The 25,783-nt window shown below is 43.2% G+C and overlaps 1 protein-coding gene across 2 annotated transcripts; it reads left to right on the top strand.

Annotated features, from left to right (window-relative positions):
- The first annotated feature begins 16,788 nt into the window (after positions 1-16,788).
- Positions 16,789-25,115, top strand: POLE4 (DNA polymerase epsilon 4, accessory subunit). Of its 2 annotated transcripts, none has more exons than XR_744137.3 (4): positions 16,789-17,075; positions 17,546-17,724; positions 18,307-18,348; positions 24,797-25,115. XR_744137.3 is itself a non-coding variant. In XM_003922566.4 (4 exons), the coding sequence occupies exons 1-4, from the start codon at positions 16,860-16,862 to the stop codon at positions 24,808-24,810; spliced, it is 357 nt and encodes a 118-aa protein (XP_003922615.3). In that variant the 5' UTR covers positions 16,794-16,859; the 3' UTR covers positions 24,811-25,115. The 2 variants fall into 2 exon arrangements, 1 of the variants encoding a protein (XP_003922615.3); XM_003922566.4 differs by having other exon boundaries at positions 16,794-17,075; positions 17,546-17,630.
- Positions 25,116-25,783: the final 668 nt, after the last annotated feature.

The raw sequence follows: 25,783 nt of genomic DNA, 5'->3' as shown, positions 1-25,783 counted from the left end.
GGAAACACAGGAGCTCTGTGTATGTGAGAGTGGGAGCGGGGTGGGCAGGACTGGGAAGGGGCCTAAAGTAGGTGAGTGCAACAAGGCAAAGCGACCGCGCGTTTCCGCTTTCCTGGAATAAGTTTGTAACCAGCCACAGCTCTCCCAGCCTTGCCCCAGCCCCGCCGCCCTCAGCCATGACTAGGAGGAGCCCAGTGTCCCCCTCTGGGAGGCCCCCTCCTCCACCATGTCTTGCTGGAATCCCAGGGGCTATGCAGGCCTGAATGGGGCTCCCCCAGACCTCTGTCTAAGGAAGCCATACTCTGGCCAGCTTCATGGCTGTGGCTGCGCTTTCCCTCTCGGGCTCTTTCCCTCTCTGGCTGTTGCCGGGTGAAGGCCCCTTACCTTGGCTTCTGTTGCTTCCTTTTCCAGCAAAGGGTGCTTCCCTGGGTGGGGCTTCAGAAAGAGGCTGACCCCGCAGCGCCTGCCGCTTCCAGGGTCCGCCCAGCACAGGTAGTCTCTTCTGCCCTCTCAGGGTGCAGCTCTGAGCTGTGGTTTTAGGAGCCCTGCCCTGGACTTGGGGGGGCCGGCCCCTCCCCATGGGACAAGAAGTTTGTGGGCTGTGTCTGTGTGCCACCCAGGGACAATCCTCGTTTTGGTTCATGGTTTGTAGTCCAGGGCCTAAAATTTCCTGCTCAAATGTCCCAGCCTCTTCCAGGGCCTCACGAACCTCTTCCCACCTGCCCTGTCTGCAGTGAGCTCACCAGGCCTCAGGGATAGCTGAGGGGTGGCTCTTTTTTTTTTTTTTTTTTTTTTTTTTTTGAGATGGAGTGTTGCTCCTGTTACCCAGGCTGGAGTGCAATGGCGCGATCTCGGCTCACCGCAACGTCCGCCTCCCGGGTTCAGGCAATTCTCCTGCCTCAGCCTCCTGAGTAGCTGGGATTACAGGCACGCGCCACCATGCCCAGCTGATTTTTTGTATTTTTAGTAGAGACGGGATTTCGCCATGTTGACCAGGATAGTCTCGATCTCTCGACCTTGTGATCCACCCGCCTCGGCCTCCCAAAGTGCTGGGATTACAGGTGTGAGTCACTGCGCCCGGCGCAGGGGCGGCTCTTGTTAGTGGCCTTTGCACAGAGTTGGGCATGCAGGCTGAAGTGTTTGTTCAGTGCCTGCTAGTGGACCTGAGGGCGGGAAGAGAAGGTGGGATGCAGGCCAACTGCCTTTATTTATACTCTTGCCAATGTTAGAGGCAGATGTGGGCCTGGGGTCCCTTTGGGAAAAGGAAAAATGTGATTCCTTTTTCCAACTGTGTTCCCCCTTTCCTTACCCTTCTTTTCTTGTAGAGTGGATTAACAGGTTTTTCTCAGAAAAACACACCAACCAACAAATGAATAAAAAGCCAACACCCCAAACTATACATACAAAACAATAGACCCAACCCACATACCCAGAAATCGGACACTCAGCAGGATGCTCTGTCAACATGCCTTGAAAGGATACTCTTTTAAGAGGTCTTAGAGGTAGGGTTAACCTTGGAAGGTGACAATAGGGACTGATATTTGCCTCAGGCTGGTGGGGACAAAGAGCATATAGAAGAGAAGACAATGGAAGTGAGCCTTTTTGGGTTATTTGGTGGTTGGCAGCTTGAAGCTTTCTCTTTCCAGGGCTAAGGTTTCTAAGCTGTTGTCCGCTGCAGAACCTCCTCTTCTAATGTAAGCTTACCTGGAGATCCAGTGTGAGAAACACATGTTAGTGGGGATATTCTGGTGAAGACAGGGTTGGGGTTGGGTTACTGTTCCACTTGGTGACCTGCCTACTTATGCCCAAGAAACAAGTTGAAAACTCCCACATCTAGGAAAATGTGAAGGTCGGATGAGGGAAGCGCAGGTCAGGCTGTTCCTCAGCAGCTCAGGGACAAAGTGAAAGCAAAGGACACCAATGCTGGGCGCTTGGGACGGTGTCCTGTTCTCCTCACGCGGTGGTCTGTGCCAGCACACATAGGCAGTTTTCTGCCTTTAAATAAGATAACATAAGAAGGTCTTTGTAAAGTGTAAAGAACTGGGCACACATTAGGTGATTTCTACCAGTGAAAGCGTAGGTATGAGTGTTTTGGGACTGGCTGTTCATCTCAGGGCCGACCATTGTCGTCTTGTTCACACTCCCTGTGCTGGTTACGAAGCTGATGTCTCTGAGCTCAGACCCACCTATCTGCACTCTCTTCCCTGTGATTCTGGGGCTGGGACTCAGTGAACTACATTGCTTTATAGCCAGCTGGCTCCATGTGGGGCTCTGTGAGTAAGGAGGGATGGCAAATTCACAGGAGCGAGCAGGGACTTGCCTCTTCCTCACTGCTTCTTGTTTCTGTGAGTATCACCCCAACAATGACTCTTGACCTTGCAGTCACAGTTTACCTCAATAGCCATGGGTTCCAGTCTCCAACTTTTTTTCTGGACTCTCAACTCCAGCCTCAGAGATACTGTGTGGTTGCTGCTCCTTGGAGGTCTGGGTCCCAGCTCCGCAAGGCTCCTCTTCCAAGCTTCTAAATGATTACAACCCCAGTATCTTCCCTGTGTTCTTCAGCCCCAGAGGTAGAGCTGCCTCTGGCAGTTACTATCCCTGTGTTTATCTTGATATTTCCTTTTTGCCTTTCAGCCTCTAATATCTGATCACCCAATTGCCTATATTAAATTCTCTCTGTTAAAATACAGGTCTGTTTCCCGGATTCCTAACTAGACCTGACTGACGACAGGCATTGCCTGAGAAGCACATCAGGGTGTAGCCTTCCCTCACAGGGCTGCTCCAAGAAGCCTGAGCTCAGAAACCCTGCCAGAGGTCCCGACAGTCAACTGCTGTGGTAAAAAGACTCCCTCATCACAGGAAAGTCCCTAATCTAAGACAACGTTGATAAACAAACTAACTCCAGCAGGGAGGGTTTAATTTAAGAAAGCCAGTGGGGAACCTAAGTCCTTCCATTCCAATCAAAGCTGTCAAAGCCAGTTACCATCAGAGCCAGTCAGGTGGCCCCAAAGCCGCCATCTACCCGGCAGCTGTCCTGTCACCACGGAAACCACAAGTTGGTGAACAGGACCCCAAGGAACCCTGCTGAAACTCAGTTGCTTGACATATTTGTCATTATCGAATCTGGCAGAGTACAGCATCTCTTGCAAGAGTGATTCCCGGAAAGTTCTCCTGCTTCAACCTCTCTCCCCATTGTTTCCCAAATAGGGAATATGCTCACCCCTGAGAAAGACGTGTGCTGGCAGGCACATCAGGCACAAGAGGAGGCATTTGATTACTTAACAGACAAGGCAACTGTCTGTGCACTGGCACCAGAACTAGCATTCTTGGGGCACCCCCATATGCTTTTCCAGGCGCCCATGTCTTTGGGCTGTCTAGGTCCTGGACTGGTGGCTATCAAGGCTGCCCACCCTCCCTGTCCGGCAGTACCGGTGGAGCATGCATTATAACCACCCTTTCCTCTCTCTGAACTGAATTGGATGTCATCACCCTGCATATGACTAGACAAATCCTCATTTTATTGATGACTGATAACTTCAAATGTGACAAGAGGATTCATTCCCTTACGCAATCATTCCACAAATATTCACTGAGCATCTCCTGTGTGCCAGGCACCAGGCTGGGCATTAGGATCAATCTTAATAATTCTTAGGTAATGGATATTGCCAGTGGGCACTTAGTTAGGATGATCAGGGAGGGCAGTTCTGAGAAGGGGACATATGAGCTGTGTTCCAGTTATCTATTGCTATGTGACAAACTGCCCAAAACTTAATGGCTTAAAATAATGACAGAAATTACATTGCTCGTGAATCTGCAATTTAGGCAGGTGGGGACAGCATGTCTCTGCCCCACCTAGCATCAGCTGAAAGTGGGAGCTGGAATCAGCTGGAGGTTTCCTCACTTACATGTCTAGTGGTTGACACTGGCTGATGTTGGCTGTTGGCAAGGACCTTTGCCAGGTCTGTTCACTGAGACAACTGCATGTGGTGCACGACTTTGTCACAGCATGATGGCTGGGTTCCCAGGGTGAGCCTCACAAGACAGATACCCAGGTGGAGGCTGTAGCAGCTATGGTTACACAGTCACTTCTGCACCATTTAATTAATTAGTAGCAAATTACTGAGGGAAGTCCATGTTCAAGAAGAGGGGAAATGGATTCCACCTTTTTGGAGGATAGAAAAGAATTTGTGGACATGTTTTCAAAAGACCACAAAATACGACCGAAAGAAATCAGCAGAAGAACATTCCAGGAAGACATATAAAGTCTCTGAGGCTAGAAAGGCTTGATGTGTTTAAGGAAACGAAAGGCCAGAGAGGCTTGAGCGCAGCAAGGGCTGAAGGTAAGATTTGAGGTTAGAGGTGGACAGAAGCCATATTAGGCAGCTGTAAGAGTTTGGATTTTATTCTGGATGCAGTGAGGGCTGTTGAAAGATTTAAGGTTTGCATTCACTTCTTGAAAGGATCACTCCAGCTGATGTGCAGAGAATGGACTGAGGTGAGATAGGAATAGAAAAAGCCAGTTAGGATGCTATTGGAGTGGTTCAGGGAGGGGCAGTGATGGCTTGGACAAGAATGTTGGCACTAGAGATGAAGAGAAGTAGATAGAAACGGTGGAAGGAAATGAGCAAGTCTACCAAGAGACCGAATGTGAACAAGTCTACCAAGAGACCAAGAGACAAGAGTTCTTCTTGGTAGAAGAGAAGGAAAGGAAGGCAGGAAACAAGAAGAACTCTTGTGTTTTAGGCTCAAGTGTCCATCTTGATGGTGGAGCACTTTCCTGTGATTGGAAGACTGAGGGAGGAACTCATTGATATGGACAAAAGGTAAAATCCAGAGTCCAGTTTTAGGCATATTGAACTTGAGATGTTTGTGGGACATATTGATGGCAAGAAGTAGACATTTGGATATATGAGCCTGAAACTCAGTGGAGAGCTTCAGACTGGAAATATAAATTTGGGAATTATCAGCATATGGATGTTATTTAAAGCCATAGGCCTGGGTGAGGTCACCTGGGAAAAGTCTGAGAGAACAAGCGTGTGGAGACTGAGCCCTGTAAAGGGTAGCCCACCAAGGAGACTGAAAAGGAATGGCCAAAAAAGACAGCAGGGAAACTCGGGCACTGGGTGTTACAGATACTTGAGAAAGTATTGGTCTGAATGACTTTTAAGGCTCCTTCCAGATATGAATTTCTATAACTTTCTATGAACGTTTCAAATCTCTTCAAGCTGGGAAATCCTGTCTCTATTGCATCTTTGGAATAATGAACTTCCTGAAGAATCACTGGGTCTCTTCAAAGAATGAAAATGGATTCTCAGCAATGTGGAATCTTGTGCCTGGGTCCTAAAGTGAACAGGGGTCAGGGTGAGCCCAGGGCAAAATGAGGACCTGCCGGAGGGAAGCCAGGGCAGCCCAGCAAGTGGCGAAAAAAAGTACAGGCAAAGTTATTTGACTGTCCTCTTCCAGTAGGGGTGGCTGAGCTGTGGCAGACCTCAGGGCAGTTGGGACAAATGACAGCCCTGTCTCTAGACAGGGACATACATAGGCCCTGACCCTTGTTTTTTTCCCTTTTGGGGCCCTCTCTGAATCTCCACTCCATGTGCAGGGTTGACCTGTTACCTTGAGGAACTCTTAAGATTTGCATCAATGGAGTGGCGGGAGGGCTCTGTGGCTTGGGCCCTGGCCAGGAGGGCAGCCTGGCGATTGGATTGTTTCTGCCGGCTGGTGCCATTGTGTGATATTGAGTCACCAGAATGGTGCTGACACACAGCTTTTGGGTGATCCTCTCATCAGGCACAGGATGAATTCAGGGTACTGGGCTATTGATGGTCAGCTGTTAGCAGCTGGGCTTGGGCTGTGTGTGGGGGCCCGTGCCTCAGCGCTCAGCTGCTCATGTTCCTCCATGGTACCATCTCTGACTTGTAGCGCTCAAAGGGATAGGAATGCGGCAGCCTCCTTCACCTCGCATATCCATCCCCTTGCTGCTGGCACCTAAGGTTGTCACCCCATGCCCTCCTCAGTCTCTGTACCACACATCGGGAAGTCCTCCAGTGCTGACTGTGCCTGCCTTCTCTGAGGCCCTTAAAGACCCTGGCTTTGCCACACCAGCAGGGTCTTCCAACCAGTGCCTGGCCTCCAAATGACGTGGCAATGTTTTCTTTTCCCTGGTCAATCTTAAGCCATTCCCAACAAGGAATGGACATCCCTGTGTGAACAACACAGTTTCTCTTGCTCCAAACACATCTCCTTGCGTTTGCTCCCTTTTGGTGGTGGTGTGCAGAAGCAGAGGTGCAGGAAATGTGGAAAGAGATCACATTCTAAGAAAGTAGTGATATACGTGGTTGGAAGATGTGTCACTTTATATTAACACTATAAAACCCCAGACGAAAAATAAGTTATCATTGATACTATCCTGAGATTGTGGGTAAGGCTTGCATTTTTGGTCATCATTAATGAAGGACAGAAACAAGCTGTAAGAGAGCAGTTGGATGCCAGTATTTGCAGGTGCCATGACAAACGATGCAGCACTATCCGTAAAGATGCAACCGGCTTTACGCAAATGGTATCAGAGACCCGCGGAGGCAAAAAACCAGAACCAAAACCAAAACCATATTGTTTCAATACGAACAGGTTCCAAGAGCCATGTCATTGTGAGTGACAACAATGTTGCTGCCTCTTTCTCACCACAGGAAATAAAACGTTAACCAAAAGAGCATGGGCCAATGTTTCCTGGATCTGAACAGGAATAGCTGCTCTCTGGACTCTGTGAAGAATCTTCACATGCTGTGATAGAACAATAAATACATGTGTAAGTACCTTTTCTCTACAGATTATTCTAATCTTTGTTGACAAATGTCAACACCTTACATAGAACTGTACATTTTGAAACACCTCTTTAAATTAAATTGTTTAGATAGACAAGGGTCCTATAAAATATTTTTTTCAGGGTTTTGTATACCAGGGATGGTCCTAGTTACTGGTGATCTTGAAAATACTGTCTCAGTGGCCTGGTGGTGATAAATACCTCACTGGAGTAAGTGCAAGGGGAGTGAGAAGAGAGAAAAATTAGAGACAATTAATATAGACAAGTTAATACAAAAGACTTTTCTGTAAATAAGAACAAAGAAATGAGGCAGAAGTTGGAGGGGTATCGGGTCCAGAGTATGTGTTCCTTTTAGATGTATTCATGTATTTTGTTAGGAATTGTCCAGTGGAGGGAGGAAATTGATGCTGTAGGGAAAGGAGAGAGAAAGAGAGACAGAGAGAGAGAGAGAGAGAGAGAGAGACCCACACACCCACACACCCCACCCACCCACACCCACACACCCACCCCCCCCACACACACAGAGAGAGAGAGAGAAAGAGAGAGAGAGAGAGAGACAAAGAAAAAGACAGAGAGAAAAGAGAGAGAGAAGCAGAGTGATTTTCTTACACAGGCAAGAGGGGATGGGGGTCTGATGGGAGAAGTAGAGGGACGTCCTTAGAGAGGAGCCGTGACATCTCAGTCACTCAGATGGTGGGAAGGCAAAGGACGTGGGTGCAGATGTGGTGGGTGTGCAGGTGCGCCAGTGCCAGCTTGCAAAAGTTCCCACTGCTTCTATCTTTTTGTTGTGAAACGGGAATCAAGTTTATCACGGAGAGAGTGAGTAGGTTGGAGAAAAGGTGTCTTATGCATGAGGAGTGAGGAGAAGGTGTCAAATAATCATCCAGGTGAGCAGGTTAGTGAGCAGCATGAAAATGTGATTGGATTGCTGGCCACAGTAATGACCGTTTGAGACCTAATGACAAGACCAGTTGGATCAATCTGTTGGGGGGTTGTTATTGTTTTCTCTCCCCACATATAGCTGCACAGGGGCCAGTGTGGAACAGGCATAGAATTTGATTTCACCAGGGTTGAGGTGCTGGTTATCACTTCTTGCCTCTCAGTACCAAATCCACCTTCATTGCTTGCTTGTGATATGGAATCTTTCCCCTTGGTTAGCTAGCATGATGTCATATGCTTCATCAGTAGGGGATACCAGAGGATGAACAGTATTTCCTAGTTTAATGTGTGTGTGTGTTTGTGTTTCTTTTTCCTAGGCAGGCTTTTATAGTGTGCAGTGACCAGCAGCATATGTTCCTGTAGGCATCTTCTCCCAGGACCCCAGAAGGTGAATTACCAGTGAGTCCTGCCGGCAGCGCCCTCAGTGACCTCACTGCCTAGTGAGTCATGGCTGTGTATTTCCCATCAAGGTCTGGATCTTGGCTCAGGTAGTGGGGGCTTCTCTTCCATAGTCATTCCATCCTCGTGTGCTCTGCCTCAGCCCTGGGGATAGTGGCCGCTTCCTGTACATGCCGGTTCTCTATTTTTGTTATAGTTGTTGTTGGAGACAGAGTCTTGCTTTATTGCCCAGGCTGGAGTGCAGTGGCAGTGGTGTAATCTCGGCTCACTGCAACCTCTGCCTTCCAGGTTCCAGCAATTCTCCTGCCTCAGCCTCCCGAGTAGCTGAGATTACAGGCACGTGCCACCATGCTTGGCTAATTTTTTGTATTTTCAGCAGAGACGGGGTTTCACTGTGTCAGCCAGGTTGGTTGTGATCTCCTGACCTCGTGATCCGCCCGCCTCAGCCTCCCAAAGTTCTGGGCTTTCAGGCATGAGCCACCACACTCAGCCCAATACTTTTTTATATTAAACTTTCTTCAACCAAATTATGGTTTCTCTCTTATTTGGACCCTGGGTGAAACAGTTGAGATTTTAAAGTGAAGAATTGTCGAAGTGATGTTTATCACTTCTTTTCATTTCCGTATTTTTATTGCTCCTACTTTCTGTCTCCTTCCCCAGTAATATAGAAAATTATTCAGGCCGGGCGCGGTGGCTCAAGCCTGTAATCCCAGCACTTTTGGGAGGCCGAGGCGGGTGGATCACGAGGTCGAGAGATCGAGACCAACCTGGTCAACATGGTGAAACCCCGTCTCTACTAAAAATACAAAAAATTAGCTGGGCATGGTGGTGCGTGCCTATAATCCCAGCTACTCAGGAGGCTGAGGCAGGAGAATTGCCTGAACCCAGGAGGCAGAGGTTGCGGTGAGCCGAGATCGCGCCATTGCACTCCAGCCTGGGTAACAAGAGCGAAACTCCGTCTCAAAAAAAAAAAAAAAAAAAAAAAAAAAAAAAAAAGAAAATTATTCAAATGTCTCCAGCTGAAAAATAAAACAAAACGGAAGCCATAGTTGGCTTCTAATCTTCCTTTAGTTACTGCTCTGTTTACTTTTACAATCAAGTTCCTCAAAAGAGTACACTCTGAATCTGTGGTAGAAAGAACTGTTGTTCCCAACTCCTGGTTTCCCTCTATAACAGGGTGACACAGCCCTGCCCGTGGTGTGACTTGCCCATCCTCCCTGAAGGGACGTGTGCACATCCCTGCTCCACTGATGTGGGCTTGGCCTTAACTGTTGCTTTGATCCATGGAACGTGGGTGGCAGTGACAACGTGCCAGTTCTAAGCACAAGGTTTATGAGTCAAGGCATGTTTTAGTTCATCCCTCTCAAGCTTCTGCTCTCTGCCATGAGAAGAGCATGTCCCACAGTATGGCTGCTTTTTAGGCCTGGGACCTGGAATAACAAGACAGGCGGAGGCCAGCTGAGGGCCTGCTCTGTGGATAGGGTTGTGACTACCCTCCCGCTCTTTTCCCTGGCACCGTCTCAGGTTCGGGAATTAAGAAAAGCAACAAAAATATGCCAAGATTTTATTAGACTTTCAAAACTTTGCGTGTTACTCAGATTTAATCCTTAGTTGCTGAAGAAATGACTTTCATACCTAGGAGACACTAAGGGGGTACCTTCTCAATGAAGTGACAGCCATGGGGGAGGGAAAGGCTGATGCATGTAAGAACTTCAAGGTCCTGGCATCTCAGGGCAGGTTTTTAGGAGTCCTGTTTACATAAATGAAATAGGTAGAGAGGATATTGTAACAGAGGCTGGGCCCTAAACTCTAGTGTATTAATTTGCTAGAGCTGCCATAACAAAATACCACAAGTGGGTGGATGGAACACTGGCATTGGGTACCTCATAGCCCCGGAGGCGAGACTTCCGAAATCAAAGTGTTGACGGGGTTGGTTCCTTCTGAGGGCAGGGAGGGAAGGGTCGATTCCAGGCATCTCTCCTTGGTTTATCGACGGCTGTCTCCTGGTTAGTATTGTATTCCCGCTGTACGTGTGTCTTTCTCCATATTTCTCCTTTCTATAAGGACACTGGTCCTCCTGGATTAAGGCTCACTCCTTAATGACTTCATTTTAACTTAATCATCTCTCTAATGGCCCTATATCCAAATAAGCTCACATTCTGAGGTACTGATAGAACTACAACATGAATTTTTGCAGAGACAGCATTCAACCCATAAAAACTAGGATTAATATTCCCGAGAACAAGGGGTAAGCAAAGCCTCCTCCTTCATCTTGGGTGAGGGGAGTCTTCTGAGTAGATGAAAAACTCCTTTCAGAGTAGAAAAGAGCTGAAGTTCATCCAGTGCAAGTCCTGAGTGAATTTATTCTAAGGTCCCAAGACAAGGAGAGAGATAAAACAGAAACAAAAAAGGACATATCACTGAAGGAGATACGCTCTACCAGCTTCCAGCAGCAGCAAGAACAGTGGGTACATAAGCTCCAGTGACCATGGCTGCCCAGGTCACCCTTGTCAGGGGGCAATGAGGGCAGCAGTAGAGGCATAGTGGGTTCTGGAGTCAGAAAGACCCAGCATCATCTACTGATGCTCATGCTGCATGTTTTTTTCAATCTTAGCAACTACAATCAAATTTTAATCCCAATGGGGAGCACTGTTTATAGGTTCAGCTGAGGATTAGGTTCCATAGGAAAAAAAGACAATGAAGAGAGACACAGTGGACAAACTGATGGGAGACTGTGCCATTCACCCTCTAGTCTTTGACTATAGACAAAGAGTAAATAAGGTTATATAGATAGGAAGAAAGAAACGGAGTGGGGAAAGAACCAGGTAGGTGACTCTAATTCTCCCAAAAGCATTTTACTTATCTGAGCTTCTCTGCAACTCTCACCATATTGTAATATTACTTAGTTACTTGCCATTGTTGATATTTGTGTACCTGGGAGCTGCCATACATTTATATGTAGAAGTCTTAACCCCTAATGTGACTGTATTTGGAGATAGGGTCATTACAGAAGTTATTAAGGTTAAATGAGGATATATATGCAGGGCATTAATAAGAAAAGACAACAGAGAGCTCCTGCTTACTCTCTCTCTCTCTCTCTCTCTCTCTCTCTCCTCCCTCTCTTCTTTTTTTTTTTTTTTTTTTTTTTTTTGCACATGCACAAAGAAGAGGTCATGTAAGCATGGAGCCAGAAGGTGGCCCATCTGCAAGCCAGGAAAACAACCCTCACCAAATTGGCTGTTATCTTGATCTTGGACTTGGACTTCTCAGCCTCCAGAACTGTGAGAAATGAATTTCTGCTTAAGCCACCCAGTCTGGGGTATTTTGTTATAGCAGCCCAACTGGACTAATGCAATTTGTTCAAATTATGTCTTCCCCATTAGAATGCAGAAACAAGCATCTCCATTTCCCAAATATCACGATTACGTAGCACGGTAGCTTTCACATGGCAGGTACTCAATAAATATTTGTTGAATGAATGATTAGTAAATTAATAACATAGTAGATATTAATGTCCTCATTTTAAAGTGGAGAAAATTGACAGATATAAAAAGATGCTTAATACAACCTAGGGACACAAATGCATTTCCTTAACCAAAGTTAGCTGAAAGTGAGCCAGGATCAAATAACATCTTCAGATACAAACTACACTAAAGGTTGCTTTAGCTGATCCATGAGAAGGGTCACATTTGTTCCTATTTCACTCTAGTGTCCTCTCTGTAAAAGGGATTAGAATTTGTCAGTCCACATCTGGTTCATTACCTATAAATCAATGCCCTCAGAATCAGTAGACAGACACAAAGCTTAGAGGAATCTAATTGCCAAAGGCAATGTGGGGATATGAAAGTATGAGCATTTGCTGTCTCCTGAGAGACCTCACAGGGTGGCACTGCCTCCGTCCAGGTTCTAATGCCCTGCAGGCTTAGAAACTGGATCTGTCAGCACACTGAATGTGGATCCGTCTCTCAGCTTCAGCTCTAATTAATTAAGCTCAGAGAGCTGATGCATGAAGCCAGCATGTCAATTTATTGATTCACAAGAGGAATAAAACCACTACTGTGTCTGGAACACTTGTCTCCACAGCTTGCGAGAGCGTTATCAGAGGTTGCTTAGTGAGCATGGAATCCAAACCAGCGAGCTGGTTAGATGATTCAAACGTTTAATGGCATTAAGCTGGGAGAGCCAATACTGCCACATTTACTGTAGGAACGGCCTTTCCTAATGCATTGGATTATTCAAAGCCATTGGCTGAGGCACTGTCTCCAGTGGGCATTTCTTCCATGGGCTCTACTAATGTTCACCGTCCTCATGCTCCTCTTTATATGCTTTTCATGGCTGACTAACGCTGCTTTGACTGGCTCTTTTAGTCTTTTTTTTGCTATGCTTTCAGACACATTCTATCTGTGTCAGATGACTGTATCTATCAGTTTTGATCTGTTTTGTATAATTCTCAGAGGATAATCTCATTTCTTTAATTTATTCATTTCTTTAATAGATGGCTTCTTGTAGTTCCATCTTACTTTATTTGAAAGATATATTTGAGAACACTTATGAGAGACTTTATGTCTCATCTTTGTACTATGCCCAAATCACTCACTTTCTCCATTTGTAGATAATCTTCCACTTAGTTACTACTTGTTGATTTTTAAAATTGCCTCATTGAGTACCATAGACCTTTAAACAATGCAGGAGTTAGAAGTGCCAATCCCCCGTGCAGTTGAAAACCCATGTGTAACTTCTGACTCCTCCAAAGCTTAACTACCAGTAGCCTACTGTTGACCAGAAGCTTTGCTGGTAACAGTTGACTAACATGTACTTTTGTATGCCATATATATATATGTACTATATACTGTGTTCTTACAGTCAAGTAAGCTAGAGAAAAGAAACTAGTATTAAGAAAATCATAAGGAAGATAAAATATGTTCACTATTCATTAAGTGGAAGTGGATAATCATGAAGGTCTTCATCCTCATTGTTTTCACATTGAGTAGGCCAAGGAGAAGAAGGAAGAAGGAGAGGTTGTACTTGCTGCCTCAGGGGTGGCAGAGGCAGAAGAAAATCCAAGTGTAAGTGAACCCATGCAGTTCAAGCCCGTGTTGTTCAAGAGTAAATGGCAATATGATCCATAACCTGGGACATTCCACAAGATAACTCACTCGATATTTCCAACTGTTAATATCAAGAAAAGAAGAGTGGACTGTTCTGTTAAAAGAGTCATCATAATGAAGTATAATGCTTGAAATGTGATTGGGTTCAGGTTAAAAATATAAAGGCGATTATAAGAGATAGTGTTGAAAAAAAGGTGGAAACTCAAATATGAACTTGCTATTAAGTGGCATTATAAACAATTACTAATTTTGTTTGGTGTAATAATGATAATGTAGGGGACTGTCTATGCTCCAGAGATGTAGGCAGCGTGTTTAGGGCTGAAGAGTTACAATGTCTGAAACTCAGTGTCAGATGAATCAGCCAAAAACAAACAAACAATGTCTACCAAATGTCTATTTATTTTCAGAGAGAGAGAAGCAAACAGGGCAAAATATTAGCAATGTCAACTCTAGGTGGAGAGTAAATGAATATTTATTTTACTATTCTTTTTAAAAAATTTTACTTTAAGTTCTGGGATACATGTGCAGACCGTGCATGTTTGTTACATAGGTAAACATGTGCCATGGTGGTTTGCTGCACATATCAATCTGTCATTTAGGTTTTAAGCCTCGCATGCATTAGGTATTTGTCCTAATGCTCTGCCTCCCCTTATTTTACTGTTCTTTCAACTTTTCTGTCTGTTTGAAATTTTTCATACTAAAAGGTTAGAAAAAAGAATATAATGTACTATAATAAGTGGTTTATAAATATAAGTGGTAAGAATAAAAATTGAGTAACAATTTACTAAAAAGTAAAATTTGAGAACCTGGGAGATAATTCTGTCTTGGGAAATTGGGCAATTACTTCACTCCATAGGTTTCTGCATTCTCACTTCAAATCAGGGATGTAGAGCTGGATTAGGAAAATCTTTAGTGTCTATTGAGGTTAAATATCCTAGAATTTGATGTAAAGTATAAATGTGTTTTTTCATTTGTTGCAGTCTTATTCTGATGGGAAAATTTTCCTTTCCTTTTCAAATTTATTTTTTTTAATTACAAGAGCAATGCATATTCTCATAACCAGAGAGATAATGCCAAGATCTGTAGAGAAAAACTTAATAATCTCAGCCTCTCACAACCCTCTTTCCTCCCATCCCCCAGAGGTAATAGGAAATGTTAATAGCCTGGTACCTCTGCACATCTTCCTTCCTTCATGATTTCCCTATGTGCACGTGCGCGCGTGCGCGCACACACACGCACACACACACACACACACACACACACACAGAGTATGTGTCCAGAGTTCAGAAGTGGCTACAGAGATGGAGTCTTTATTATTAGGGTGAGAAAATGATAAGACAAAACAAGTCACCCTTCCATTTCTACCTCCATGGAATGCTAAATTTGTATTTTTTATAGCCTTTTCAGCACTGTCTTAATAGTCTTGAGAACACAGTACCTTGAAAATGTAAAAATAGAGCCAAAGAGGTGAAAGCTCCTTTCACTGCTTCTGACCAGGGACAGTCACTTCTGTGGGCTTTAGCTCTGCCAGTTCTCCCTAGACTGGGGCAGGTGGGCACTGACCACCAGGACTTCGGCATATATTAAGTGCCAAATAGAAGCAAATATTTGTTTCTATTACTAGAGTAAACCAACAGAAGCATGTATTCTGACCAGAGGCCTGAAATCTAAGCAGTCGCCAGTCGAATGTGAACCAGCCTGGAGTAGGGTGGGCTGCAGAGGCAATCAAGATGTCGTCAAGACCCTGTTTCTATGCAGCATGGCCTCTCAGGCTAAAATATACAATTAATAGATACTGGAAGGCATACTTTCTGATTGTGGAGAAGCCATCCAATTTGGCCATGGTTTTGCATAGGAGCTAGGTTGGAAATTCAACTAGAGCAATTTAATGTCTAACGGCAAAGCATCCTAATTATGGAATGAAAGCTACCTCAAAGTGCCTGGAGGCTTGAGCTGAATGGTGAGATCTTCATTGCCCCACCTTCGCTGTGCTGAAGTTTGCTGACTTGAGGAGACCTCCCCTGAGAACAAACCCTCCCCCTTCAGCAATAATGCTTGGCCCTGGCAAGTCAGCCAAGTGGGAAACTTGCAGTGCACTCAGCTCAAAGGACTCACCAGTTTGCCCTACTGGAGGATGTTAACCTTTGCACACTATTTTTGACACTTAATTTTGCCTTCTGTTTAGTGCATGATTCTTTTATTGTCTTTCTAGTAAATTTATTTAGTATTATTCTTTGCCTATTTTGTCTTTTAAACTTCTGGTTTTTAATCTTTCATATTTTATATTATTTGTTTTTGGTGTTCATGCTTCTTAATCTCTTTTCTCCTGTTTTATCTTATTGTCATGATAATGGTACAATTTTATTTTCATTAAGCCACTTTTAATAACAACTTCATTTATTTCCACATAAGGTTTTATATGGCTTTGACCATGACCATGTAAGGGGACAGCAAAGTGAAGCCACAATGAGAAGACTGTGTAGAGATCCCATGGCCAAGTAAAGAGGAAATCTTTTCCCTGAAGTGGCCTTTTCAGCCACCAACTACTTCATCCATTTTTCTCAAAGTTGAATTTTCTTTCACAAAAACCCTTGACTTCGTTATTCAGTAGCTCCTCAAACATAGAAAAATAATGTCTACATCTACCAAGGAGCTATCTGAACCATCAGTACTTCCTGTAGTGTCCTCATTTTGGTTGACCTGGGCAGGTGGTGGGGCACAGAGATGAAGGGAGGGGTCTGAGGAGGGAGTCCCCAGGGCTGTGGGAGGAAGGTCTAGTGGACTGGAACCATTGTATCTGTCTGGGGATTTCCTCCTCAGACCCTTCCCTTCACAGAACTGGACAGAGGATCAGCTAGATGAATTGACAGAAGTCGGCTTCAGAAGATTGGTAATAAAAAACTATGCTGAGATAAAGGAGCATGTGCAAAGAAACTAAGAAACTTGATAAAAGGTTAGAGAATTGCTAACTAGAATAACCAGTTTAGAGAGGAACATAGACAATCTGATGGAGCTGAAAAACATAGCACAAGAACTTCATAAAGCATACACAAGTATAGCAACAGCTGAATTGAGCAAGCAGAAGAAAGAATATCAGAGTTTGAAGACCACTTTGCAGAAATAAGGCATGCAGACAAGAATAGATAAAAAAGAATGAACAAAGCCTCCAAGAAATATGGGACTTCATAAAAAGATTTTGCTGCCTTCTTGGCACCCTCTTCCCCAGTGCTGGGCCCTCCCGGGAATGTCCCTGCCTCCCTCGGACACGTGCCCACGAGGATGAACACTCTTGTGTTGACCGAGGCTCTCTTGAGAGCCCGGTCCAGACTTCTCCCCCGGTGGCTGGGCTCCACAGGCCTATTGGGACCAGAGGGTGGCCGGTAGCGTCAGCCAAGTCCACAACAGGCCAGGGGTGACCAGGCGCGGGAAGAGCTAGAGCCCGGTCCCCGCCCACCGGGATTCCCGGGAGGGCCCTGCGCATAGGGGCGGAGCCGCGCGCCACACAGGGTGTGGCCTCCAGCTGGCGCGGGAAAGGGCCTGCGCCGCATGCGCGCGCACAGTCGGCGGCCGCGCGCAGCACGCTCAGGGCCGGGATGGCGGCGGCGGCGGCGGCTTCAGGAAGCGGGACTTCCCGAGAGGAGGACGGACCCGCTGGGGAGACAGCGGCCTCGCAGCCCCCAGCCCCAACGAGTGCGCCTGGGGCACGTCTCTCGAGGCTGCCTCTGGCGCGAGTAAAGGCCTTGGTGAAGGCGGACCCCGACGTGACGCTAGCGGGACAGGAAGCCATCTTCATTCTGGCGCGAGCAGCGGTGCGGCTGCAGCGGGAGGGCACCCGGGGGTTGGGGGGCTGGGGCGGGGGAGGGGAGCGCGGGCGGGGCCTTAGGGTTTTTTCCGGGGGCGGGGCTTAGGGCGGCGTGGGCAACGTTTTGAGATGTGGGCGTGGACCCGGAAGGCGGAGGGAAGAAGTCGGGAGCCTCTGCGAGTTGTATGTTTTGTTAACCTTCCTCCCTCATGTTGAGGACCCAGATATTGAGTGACTTTAATTTGTATCTTCAGGGCCTCATACAGAACTTGTGGGAGTCTCCAGTGAATGAGGGAGAATACTGGGAAGAGGGTAGTGGAATCCACCTTCATGAAGTCCAGGACAATCTTAACTTCCAGAACATTTTCTTGTCCCAGAGCCATTCTTCTTCCTTTCTGCCCCAACTCACAAACTGGAGCTCTCACCTCCTCAGTGTGCTAGAACCCTTTATTAAAACTCTGCTTTTTTACTATACAGGAGCTATTTGTGGAGACCATTGCAAAAGATGCCTACTGCTGCGCTCAGCAGGGAAAAAGGAAAACCCTTCAGAGGAGAGACTTGGGTAGAGTGACACTGCGTGTCTGGGGACAGACAAGGGAGAGCGGGGCTGGTTTCCCCTTGGCGCAGATTGAGAAGACATCACTCTGATCTGAGAGGTGCCACAGCGTCTCTCCCCGTGATGGTTTCTGTTGGCTACAATGCCAGGAAACCCTGCTTGTAGAGTCTGTCTGCTTGGGGTGGTGGGGCCAGAGTGTGAAGGCGTCTGGGGTTGCCAAAGCTGACTGGATCCCTTCATACTTTCTGCCAAATTGCACCTGAAAAAGAGATTTCTTTTTCACTTGCAACTGGAGATTCGATTTCTGACTCTCGTCTGGCTGGTAACTCTCACTTGTGTAAGCTTTTGTAGACCGTATTCTCAGGCTCCCTGCATGTATTGCCACATTCTTCTCTGATGACTTTCAGAGCAAAGTGAATAAACAATATAGGTTTAATTTAGGAACCTCCCAGCCCCCTGCATTGAATGGATTTGCCTATGCTTTTCTTAATCTTCTAGAGAGACAGCTAATATATATAAGTTGCTGGTAGCGTAGATATAGATATCAAGGCAACAAGGGACGCATCTTATAAATGTGCTCGTTTGCCCAAAGCCTTATGCGTTTCACTGCAGATTGTGCTGTTTTGGGACTGACGTCAGCATGGCTGCAATTAGTCAGGTATTCCTTTACCTTATGTTTCAGATAATGCAATAGAAGCTGTGGATGAATTTGCTTTTTTGGAAGGTGAGTTCTCTCTCAGTGGGCAGTCATTTCTACCTGTCTTTTGCATGTTGATGTGAAATTGAAAACCTCACAAAACGGATGCCTGGTTCTTGTTTTTGTAGGGATAATTCTTTCTCCATACTTGCTATTAGGATAGAAAAAAGTAACTTGCTAAACTTAATGAGGTTGAGTTTTCTCCCTTGGGGAATTAAAACTTCTACCTGAAAATTGCTAACCATAAAGAAACAGGAGGGAATATAAAGATCCCAGTGGAGTTAGATGAATTCAAAAATTTGATTCCTACTTTAGTCGCCATCCCTAGCTATCAAGCTTGCCCCCCTTATCATGTTAGAGATCAGAAACAAATGTCATGATTTAAAGGGTCACTGCCTGTTCCTTTTTCTTCAACAATCTGTGTGAAGTGATTATTTTGCTGCAGTAAGACTTGTACTTGTCTGTATTTATTTGTTATTAGGAGTCATGGGTTAACTTGTGTACTAACTAAATTTCATCTTTTTTTTTTTTTTTGAGACAGAGTCTTGCTCTGTCAGTCAGTCTGGAATGCAGTGGCACAATCTCAGCTCACTACAACCTCCGTCTTCCAGGTTCAAGCAATTCCCTGCCTTAGCCTCCTGAGTAGCTGGGATTACAGGCACCTGCCACCACGCCCTGCTAATTTTTGTATTTTTAGTAGAGATGGGGTTTCACCATCTTGGCCAGGCTGGTCTTGAACTCCTGACCTTGTGATCCCCCCCACCTCCCCAGCCTCCCAAAGTGCTAGGATTACAGGCGTGAGCTACCATGCCTGGCCAGTTTTGTCATTAAAATAGCAAATGTTTGAAATATCTCATTTTAGCTACCTTGCCTTAGAGCTATTTCTGCTGCTTAATTCTTAGATCAGCTTACTCTTCACTACACATATATAGTCAAGTGCTGCCTGTAACTTTTTGATCAGCTGTGGACTGCACACGAGGGTGATCCCATCAGGTTATAATGCAGCTGAAAAATTCCTGTTTCCCAGTGAGTCATAACATCCTAATTAAATACATTACCTTTTCTATGTTTAGATACGTTTAAATACACTTACCATCGTGTTACAGTTGCCTACAGTATTCAGTACAGTGACATGCTGTTCAGGTTTGTAGCCTGAGAGCAGTAAGTATACCCCGTAGCCTAGGTGTGTAGTGGGCTATACTGTTTAGGTTTGTGTATGGTGTTCACACAGTGGTGGAATTGCCTAAAGATGTGATGCATCTTTCTCAGAATGTATCCTTGTTGTTAAGCAACACGTGACTGTATTTTGGAATAGCTTAGCAAAAGCCATGTACCCTCAATTCATTCTCCCAGGGTGTTCTCATTACCTCCTCCAAGCCGTATTACTTTCATACGTCTCTTGATTTTTTCCACTGTTTTTTACTCCTTTGTTCTGCATCTCCATGTCAACTTAGGCCCCTGGTCCTTTTAATAGATATTTTCTAAACGCCTTATTAGATACATTGCCATGGCCAGCTTCATGCCTAGACTATTGAGCATTCTTTTAATTTGTAGATTTTTCTTCAGCCTCTCTTTCCACCTACTCATTTTTCTTAAAATTAACTTTTGTTAGTTGCTCACCTAAGGCAGGCACTCCTTGTGACAGACTTTCTGGAAGTTCTCCAGTCAAAAATGTTTGGGGCCTACTTTACCTCTTCATGTTTAATGACTGGCTTTTCAAAGACATGAGTGATATGATCAGATTTGTATTTCAAGTACATAGCATTGCTGCTCAGGGGATAATAAACTGGAGGGACTAGGAATAGAAGTGGGGAGGTCTTACGTAGTTTTCCTTTCTAGCCTCTGTCACAGCATAGTGCTTGGCTTGCATTTTTAATAAATGGCCATTTATTGAATAGTTGCTGTGTTCATTTTCATCCTCTGCTTTCATCCTCATTTATCTCTGCAATTGAATCCCTCTGCTCTCTCCTACATTGGTAGATGTGAATGTTAGCCATCATAGCACCTGTGGGTTCAGTCTGCGTTATATTGTGCTGTACTTGGTAAAATAAATGTTCTTACGTCCTTAGATGTGTATGGTATAAGTAAAAACTTTTTTCTTTTTTATAAGCAATATAGATTCATGTTTAAAAATCAATTAGTTACCTAATGGCTTGTCCACCTGCTGTTCGTGTTTTGAGCTTTTCTGGTGGTTACGTTTATTTCTAACTAATATGCTTACCCATTGATTTGTCAGTTGTGGTGGATGGTATGTGTTGACTTCCTGCTGTGATAAATGAAAATTTAGCTAACCTGTAGAACCCCATAAATCCCCTCCTGACCTTCTGATTTTTTGTAATTGTATCAATAGTTTTAGTTTCTTTACCTTTGCAGTTTGTATAATATACTAGAATGTCTTTGGTGGTGATTGTGTCCGATTTTTAATGTATTTCTTGACTCCCCAGTCTGTAAAATATGACTGTTAGTGAACGTATCCCTTTTCCCTTTTTAGCTCACATGTAGCTCTCAGTTTGTGTTGTCTATACTGGTACTTTGACGTTGTGAAAGCTAATAACATTTATATCTTATCACAATTAAATCTTCCATGCTTTATCTCTGGTTGATTGTAGAAGTTGAAAACGAAGACCGAACAGTCTTTCTCTACCCTCTCTCTGTCCCTTAATTCCACATTCAGGTCCCTTCCCTGCAAACAATGGTTACTAGTTTTCTTGTGTAATCTGGATATTTTATACAAATATGTTTATGTGTATATTCTTTTTCTAAGTCTTATGAAATACAACACATGTAAAGTGTATGCTGTAAATGTAAAATCAATAAATGATAAAATGAACACCCTTGTAACCACCATGTAGGCCAAGAGATAGGCTATTGTCAGCCCCCAGAAGTCCCACATGTATTCATTCTTCATCATACCTCTTCTCCCCTTTCCGACATTACTGTATCCTTTTTTGGTAATTACTTCCTTCCTTTTCTTTATAGTTTACTATATAAGCATGCATCCCTGAACACTAAGGTTTAGTTTTGTTTTTTTGAGCTCTCTGAAAATGGAACCAAACCATAAGCATTCGCTGGTCAGCATCTGTCACATTTATGAGATTCATCTGTACGATTGCACATAACTCATTTGTTCATGTTCCTTGCTGCATGACAGTACCACAGTTGAACTGTTTTAATGTGGATATTTGGGAAACCTTTTTTTTCCCTATTACAAACAATTTGCCATGAACAGTCTTGTACATGTTTCCTAGGGTGAATGTATATGTATGTATAAAATATATAATACTGCTGGGACCTAGGATATATAGGGTGTTCAAATCTCCATCTTTGGCAAGTACTGCTGAACTTCCTGTATTCCAGTTCACATTCCTACCAGCAGTGCATGATAATTCCCATTGCTCCTCATTCTTACCTGTACTTGGTATTGCCAGAGTTTGATTGTTGACAAGCTGGTATTGAATGTAAGTGATAGTTGCATTGTGGTGTTAATTCATATTGCCCTGATTATGGGTGACATTGAGCATCTTTTCATAATCATGTCCAATTTTTTTGAGGGGTGTCTCCTATTTTTCTGTTAGGTATTTTCATTTTTTTCTTACTGATTTATAACAATGCTTGCTATGTTTTATTTCATTTTAATTTTTAATTTTTTTTTTTTTTTTGAGATGGAGTCTTGCTTTGTCACCCAGGCTGGAGTGCAGTGGCTTGATCTCTGCTCCCTGTAGCTCCCTCTTCCCCGGTTCAAAAGATTCTCAAATAGCTGGGACTGCAGGCATGCACCACCACGGCTGGCTAATTTTTGCATTTTTGGGAGAGATGGGGTTTCACTGTGTTGTTGGCCAGGCTGGTCTTGAACTCCTGATCTCAAGTGATCCATCTGCCTCTTACCTCCCAAAGTGCTGGGATTACAGGCGTGAGCCACTGTGCTTAGCCGTGCTTGGTATATTTTAGATATTAATCTTTTTTAGTATATGAGAAGTATCTTTTCCTGCTGTTTTATACCTTAAAAAGGTTGTCTTTTGATAAGCATTAAAAGATAAAGGTAGTCAAATGTATCAATTTTTTTCTTTATAACTAGTGCTATTTGTATTCATTTTAGAAAATTTTCCCCACTCTGTGGTCATGAAGACATTTTCTTATATGCTAAAATCTGTGTAATTTTGTCTTTCATAACAATGGCATTGAATTTCTGTGTATTGGGTTGGGGGTCCAGTCTCATCTGTTTCTTCATAATTAGATATCCACTTGTCCATAACATCCCACTGCTTTGCAGTGCTGTCTTTCTTAGCAGTTAAGACTGTTTCTGGCCTTTTTGTTCTATTCCATTGATCTATTTGTATCTCTTTTGCATTGATGGGTATTCTCACATCAGTTTATACTGTCTCAGTTATGGTAGCTTTATCTGAGAGGAAATCTTCCCACCTGGTTTTTTCTAAGTATCTTTGCTATTTTTGAATCTTTGCGTTTTCATGTACATTTTAGAATCTGTCAAATTCCACAAAAAGGGATATTAATTGAGATTGTATTGAATTTATAAATTACTTTGGGGGAGAAATGATATCTTTAAAATAGTGAAGCTTTCAGTTCATATAGTCTGCTTTTCCATTTATTAATATTTAGTTTTTAATAAAATATTTTACCTGAAGAAATCTTGACATATTTTGTTAAATGTTGTTCTCTAACTACTATTTTTGATGCTATTGTTAATGGTATCTTTCAAGGGAAAATTTTATTTTCTAAATATTGCTGTATTTATAAATATAATACATTTTTTATGTTAATTTTGTACTTAGCATCTTGCTTAGCTCCTATTTGTAGTTTTTTTACTTAAAAATTTTGTTTTGATTCAGTTCTTACTAATTTTAATGACATATTTGTTCATTTTTGAGTTTCATTAATTACATAATAGTATATCATCTGCCAATAATAATAATTTTGTGAAATTCTTTCCAATCCTTATATTTGTTTTTTTCTGGCCCTACTGAACTGGCTAGAATCTCTAGTACAGTGTTGCATGGAAATGGTAAGAACAGGCATTTTTGACTTCCAAGGAAAAGCTTTCAGTATTTCCTTAGTAATTATGCTCACTGTAGATTTTATGTAGATTTTTAAAACAGATTATGCATGTTGCATTCCTGTTTATAAGAGTGATTAGTATTTTTTTCATACCGTAAGCTTCATACAATTCATTGACAATTACATGCTTTTTATCTTCTTTTTTTTTTGAGACTGAGTCTCACTCTGTTCCCTAGGCTGGAGTGCAGTGGCACAATTTCAGCTCATTGCAACCTCTGTCTCTTGGGTTCAAGTGATTCTCCTGCCTCAGCCTCCTGAGTAGCTACAGTTACAGGCTCACACCACCATACCCAGCTAATTTTTGTATTTTTAGTAGAGATGTGGTTTTGCCATGTTGGCCACACTGGTCTTAAACTCATGACCTCTGGTGATCCATCTGCCTCGGCCTCCAAAGTGTTGAGATTACAGGAGTGAGCTACTGCACCTTGCCCACTTTTTATCTTATCTATTATCTGGAAAACTTTTTGTAAGATTGGAATTATTTTGTTTTGGACTATTTGGTGGAATTCAATGATGCTGTTAGAGGAGTTGCAATGCCAAATTTGATTATTGTATAGTTTAGATTTTCTGTGTTCTTACTGAATTTCTTCTGTCTGCATATTTTACCAATTTCAAAGAGTTGTGTGTTAAAAATCTGCTATGATTATAGACTATATCTTCTTACATTTCTGAGTCTATCATCATATGTTATTAAACCATGTGATATATACAAATTTAATATTGTTACATATTATTGGTGATTGAGCCTTTTATATTTGTAAATTGGCTATTTTTATTTCTAATTGTGCTTTGTGGCCTAAAGTCTATTTTGTTTAATGATATTAAAGCTTATCAGCTTTCTTTAGTTAGTATTTGCATGGTATGTGTTTTTGTAAGTTTTTAATTTTTATCTTTCCATGTATTTGTGAACAGGATTTAACTGGATTATTTTCCAAAATCAGACAGTCTTTAACTGGAGCACGTAGTTCATTTATGTTTAATGTAATTGGTCGTATCTATGAGTTTGAATCTATTGTCTTATTTTGTCCTCTTTCTACATTCTTGTTTTATATAATATATTATTTCCTTTCAATTTTGGCCGCCTTTTAGATTATTATTTGATTTTTTATCAGCTTGGAAGTTAAATATTTCTATTCTTTAAGTGATTACTTTATCAGTTACTATGTAAGTCCTTAATTTATCAAAGCCTAGTCAGTACCTTTCCTCTCATTCTCAACAAATTGAGATCTCAGAATCCATTAACTCAATTTTCAAATTCCTTGTCCCCAAATTTATATACTGTTATTGTCATGTATTTTTGGTTTGTCTTTGTCAAAAGACTGGACATTAACTTTGCCCAGTTTATTACACTAACCCAGCTCCTGAGGTCTTGTGCTGTACTCATTGCTCTTTGTATGTTTAGGTACTTTGGATTGATTGCTGAGTGGGACGGTTTTGTGAGCCTTCATCTGCAGCCTTCAGTTCACCCCTCTCTACAGGCCTCAGCTTTGAAGAACGGAGTCTTTGCACTTAAACACACTCTTCCTGTTCTGCCGTCACCTATGCTGGGATAAGCAGATATCTCATCAATTAGCTTTTCTCTGCAAGGTCTTCCACTAATTCTGTCTTCCATGTCAAGCTTGGATGCAGCTGCTGCTGCCTGGAGCAGAGATGAAGAAATGTTCCGCATAAGTGGCTTACTGAATGATGAGGACCAGAATAAAGGTTTTTGATCAGCTTTAGTCTAGTGTGCTTTATAATCTCGCCTTTGTTCTTGCCCTGTGACTGGAGAGCCACCATACCTGGTCACAGACCTTCCAGATCTTTCCTGCTGGCCATTCTAACCTGCAGTCCTTTCATTAATTTTGTTCTCTTATTTTTCCAGCACATCACCAGAAAGTGGTTCCAGAATTCATGGAACACCACTTGCCCTCAGGAGTTCAAATAAATATGGTCCTAGTTTGAGCCAGTTAATTTTTTTGTTAAGTTTTATTGACATATAATCCACATACCCTGTATTTCACCATTTTAAAGTGTACAGTTTAGTGGTATTTAGTGTATTCACAAATGTGTACACCAATCACCACAGTCAATTTTAGAACATTTTCATATGAATGGAATCATGTAATAATATGGTCTATTGTGTTTGGCTTTTTTCACTTTGATAATGTTTTTAAGTCTTATCCATGTTATAGCATGTACCAGTACCTCACTTTTAAAAATTGTGATAAATTGTACATAAAGTTGTCCCAGTCTTCACTGGTCTATGGCAGTTTCTTAGTCTTTCCTCATTTTTCATGACCTTGACAGCCTGAGTAGTGCTGGCTGGGTATTCTGTAGGATGTCCCTAACCAGGGATTGTCTTGTTTTGCTTGTGATTAGTTCTGTAACATTGCATGTGATTTTGAGC

This window comes from Saimiri boliviensis, chromosome 1 (genome assembly GCF_048565385.1).
Source record: "Saimiri boliviensis isolate mSaiBol1 chromosome 1, mSaiBol1.pri, whole genome shotgun sequence".
Classification (NCBI taxonomy): Eukaryota; Metazoa; Chordata; class Mammalia; order Primates; family Cebidae; genus Saimiri; species Saimiri boliviensis.
The sequence above is the reverse complement of the archived record's forward strand: the minus strand, read 5'-3'. Positions and strand labels throughout refer to the sequence as shown.

What these genes read in the sequence shown, in the direction of transcription:
- POLE4 (XM_003922566.4), top strand. Translation starts at nt 16,860, where the DNA reads ATGGCGGCGGCGGCGGCGGCTTCAGGAAGCGGGACTTCCCGAGAGGAG. An exon ending in TCATTCTGGCGCGAGCAGCG is followed by an intron (nt 17,076 to 17,545) that starts GTGCGGCTGCAG and finishes TTTACTATACAG; the next exon opens with GAGCTATTTGTGGAGACCAT. An exon ending in CCTTCAGAGGAGAGACTTGG is followed by an intron (nt 17,631 to 18,306) that starts GTAGAGTGACAC and finishes CTTATGTTTCAG; the next exon opens with ATAATGCAATAGAAGCTGTG.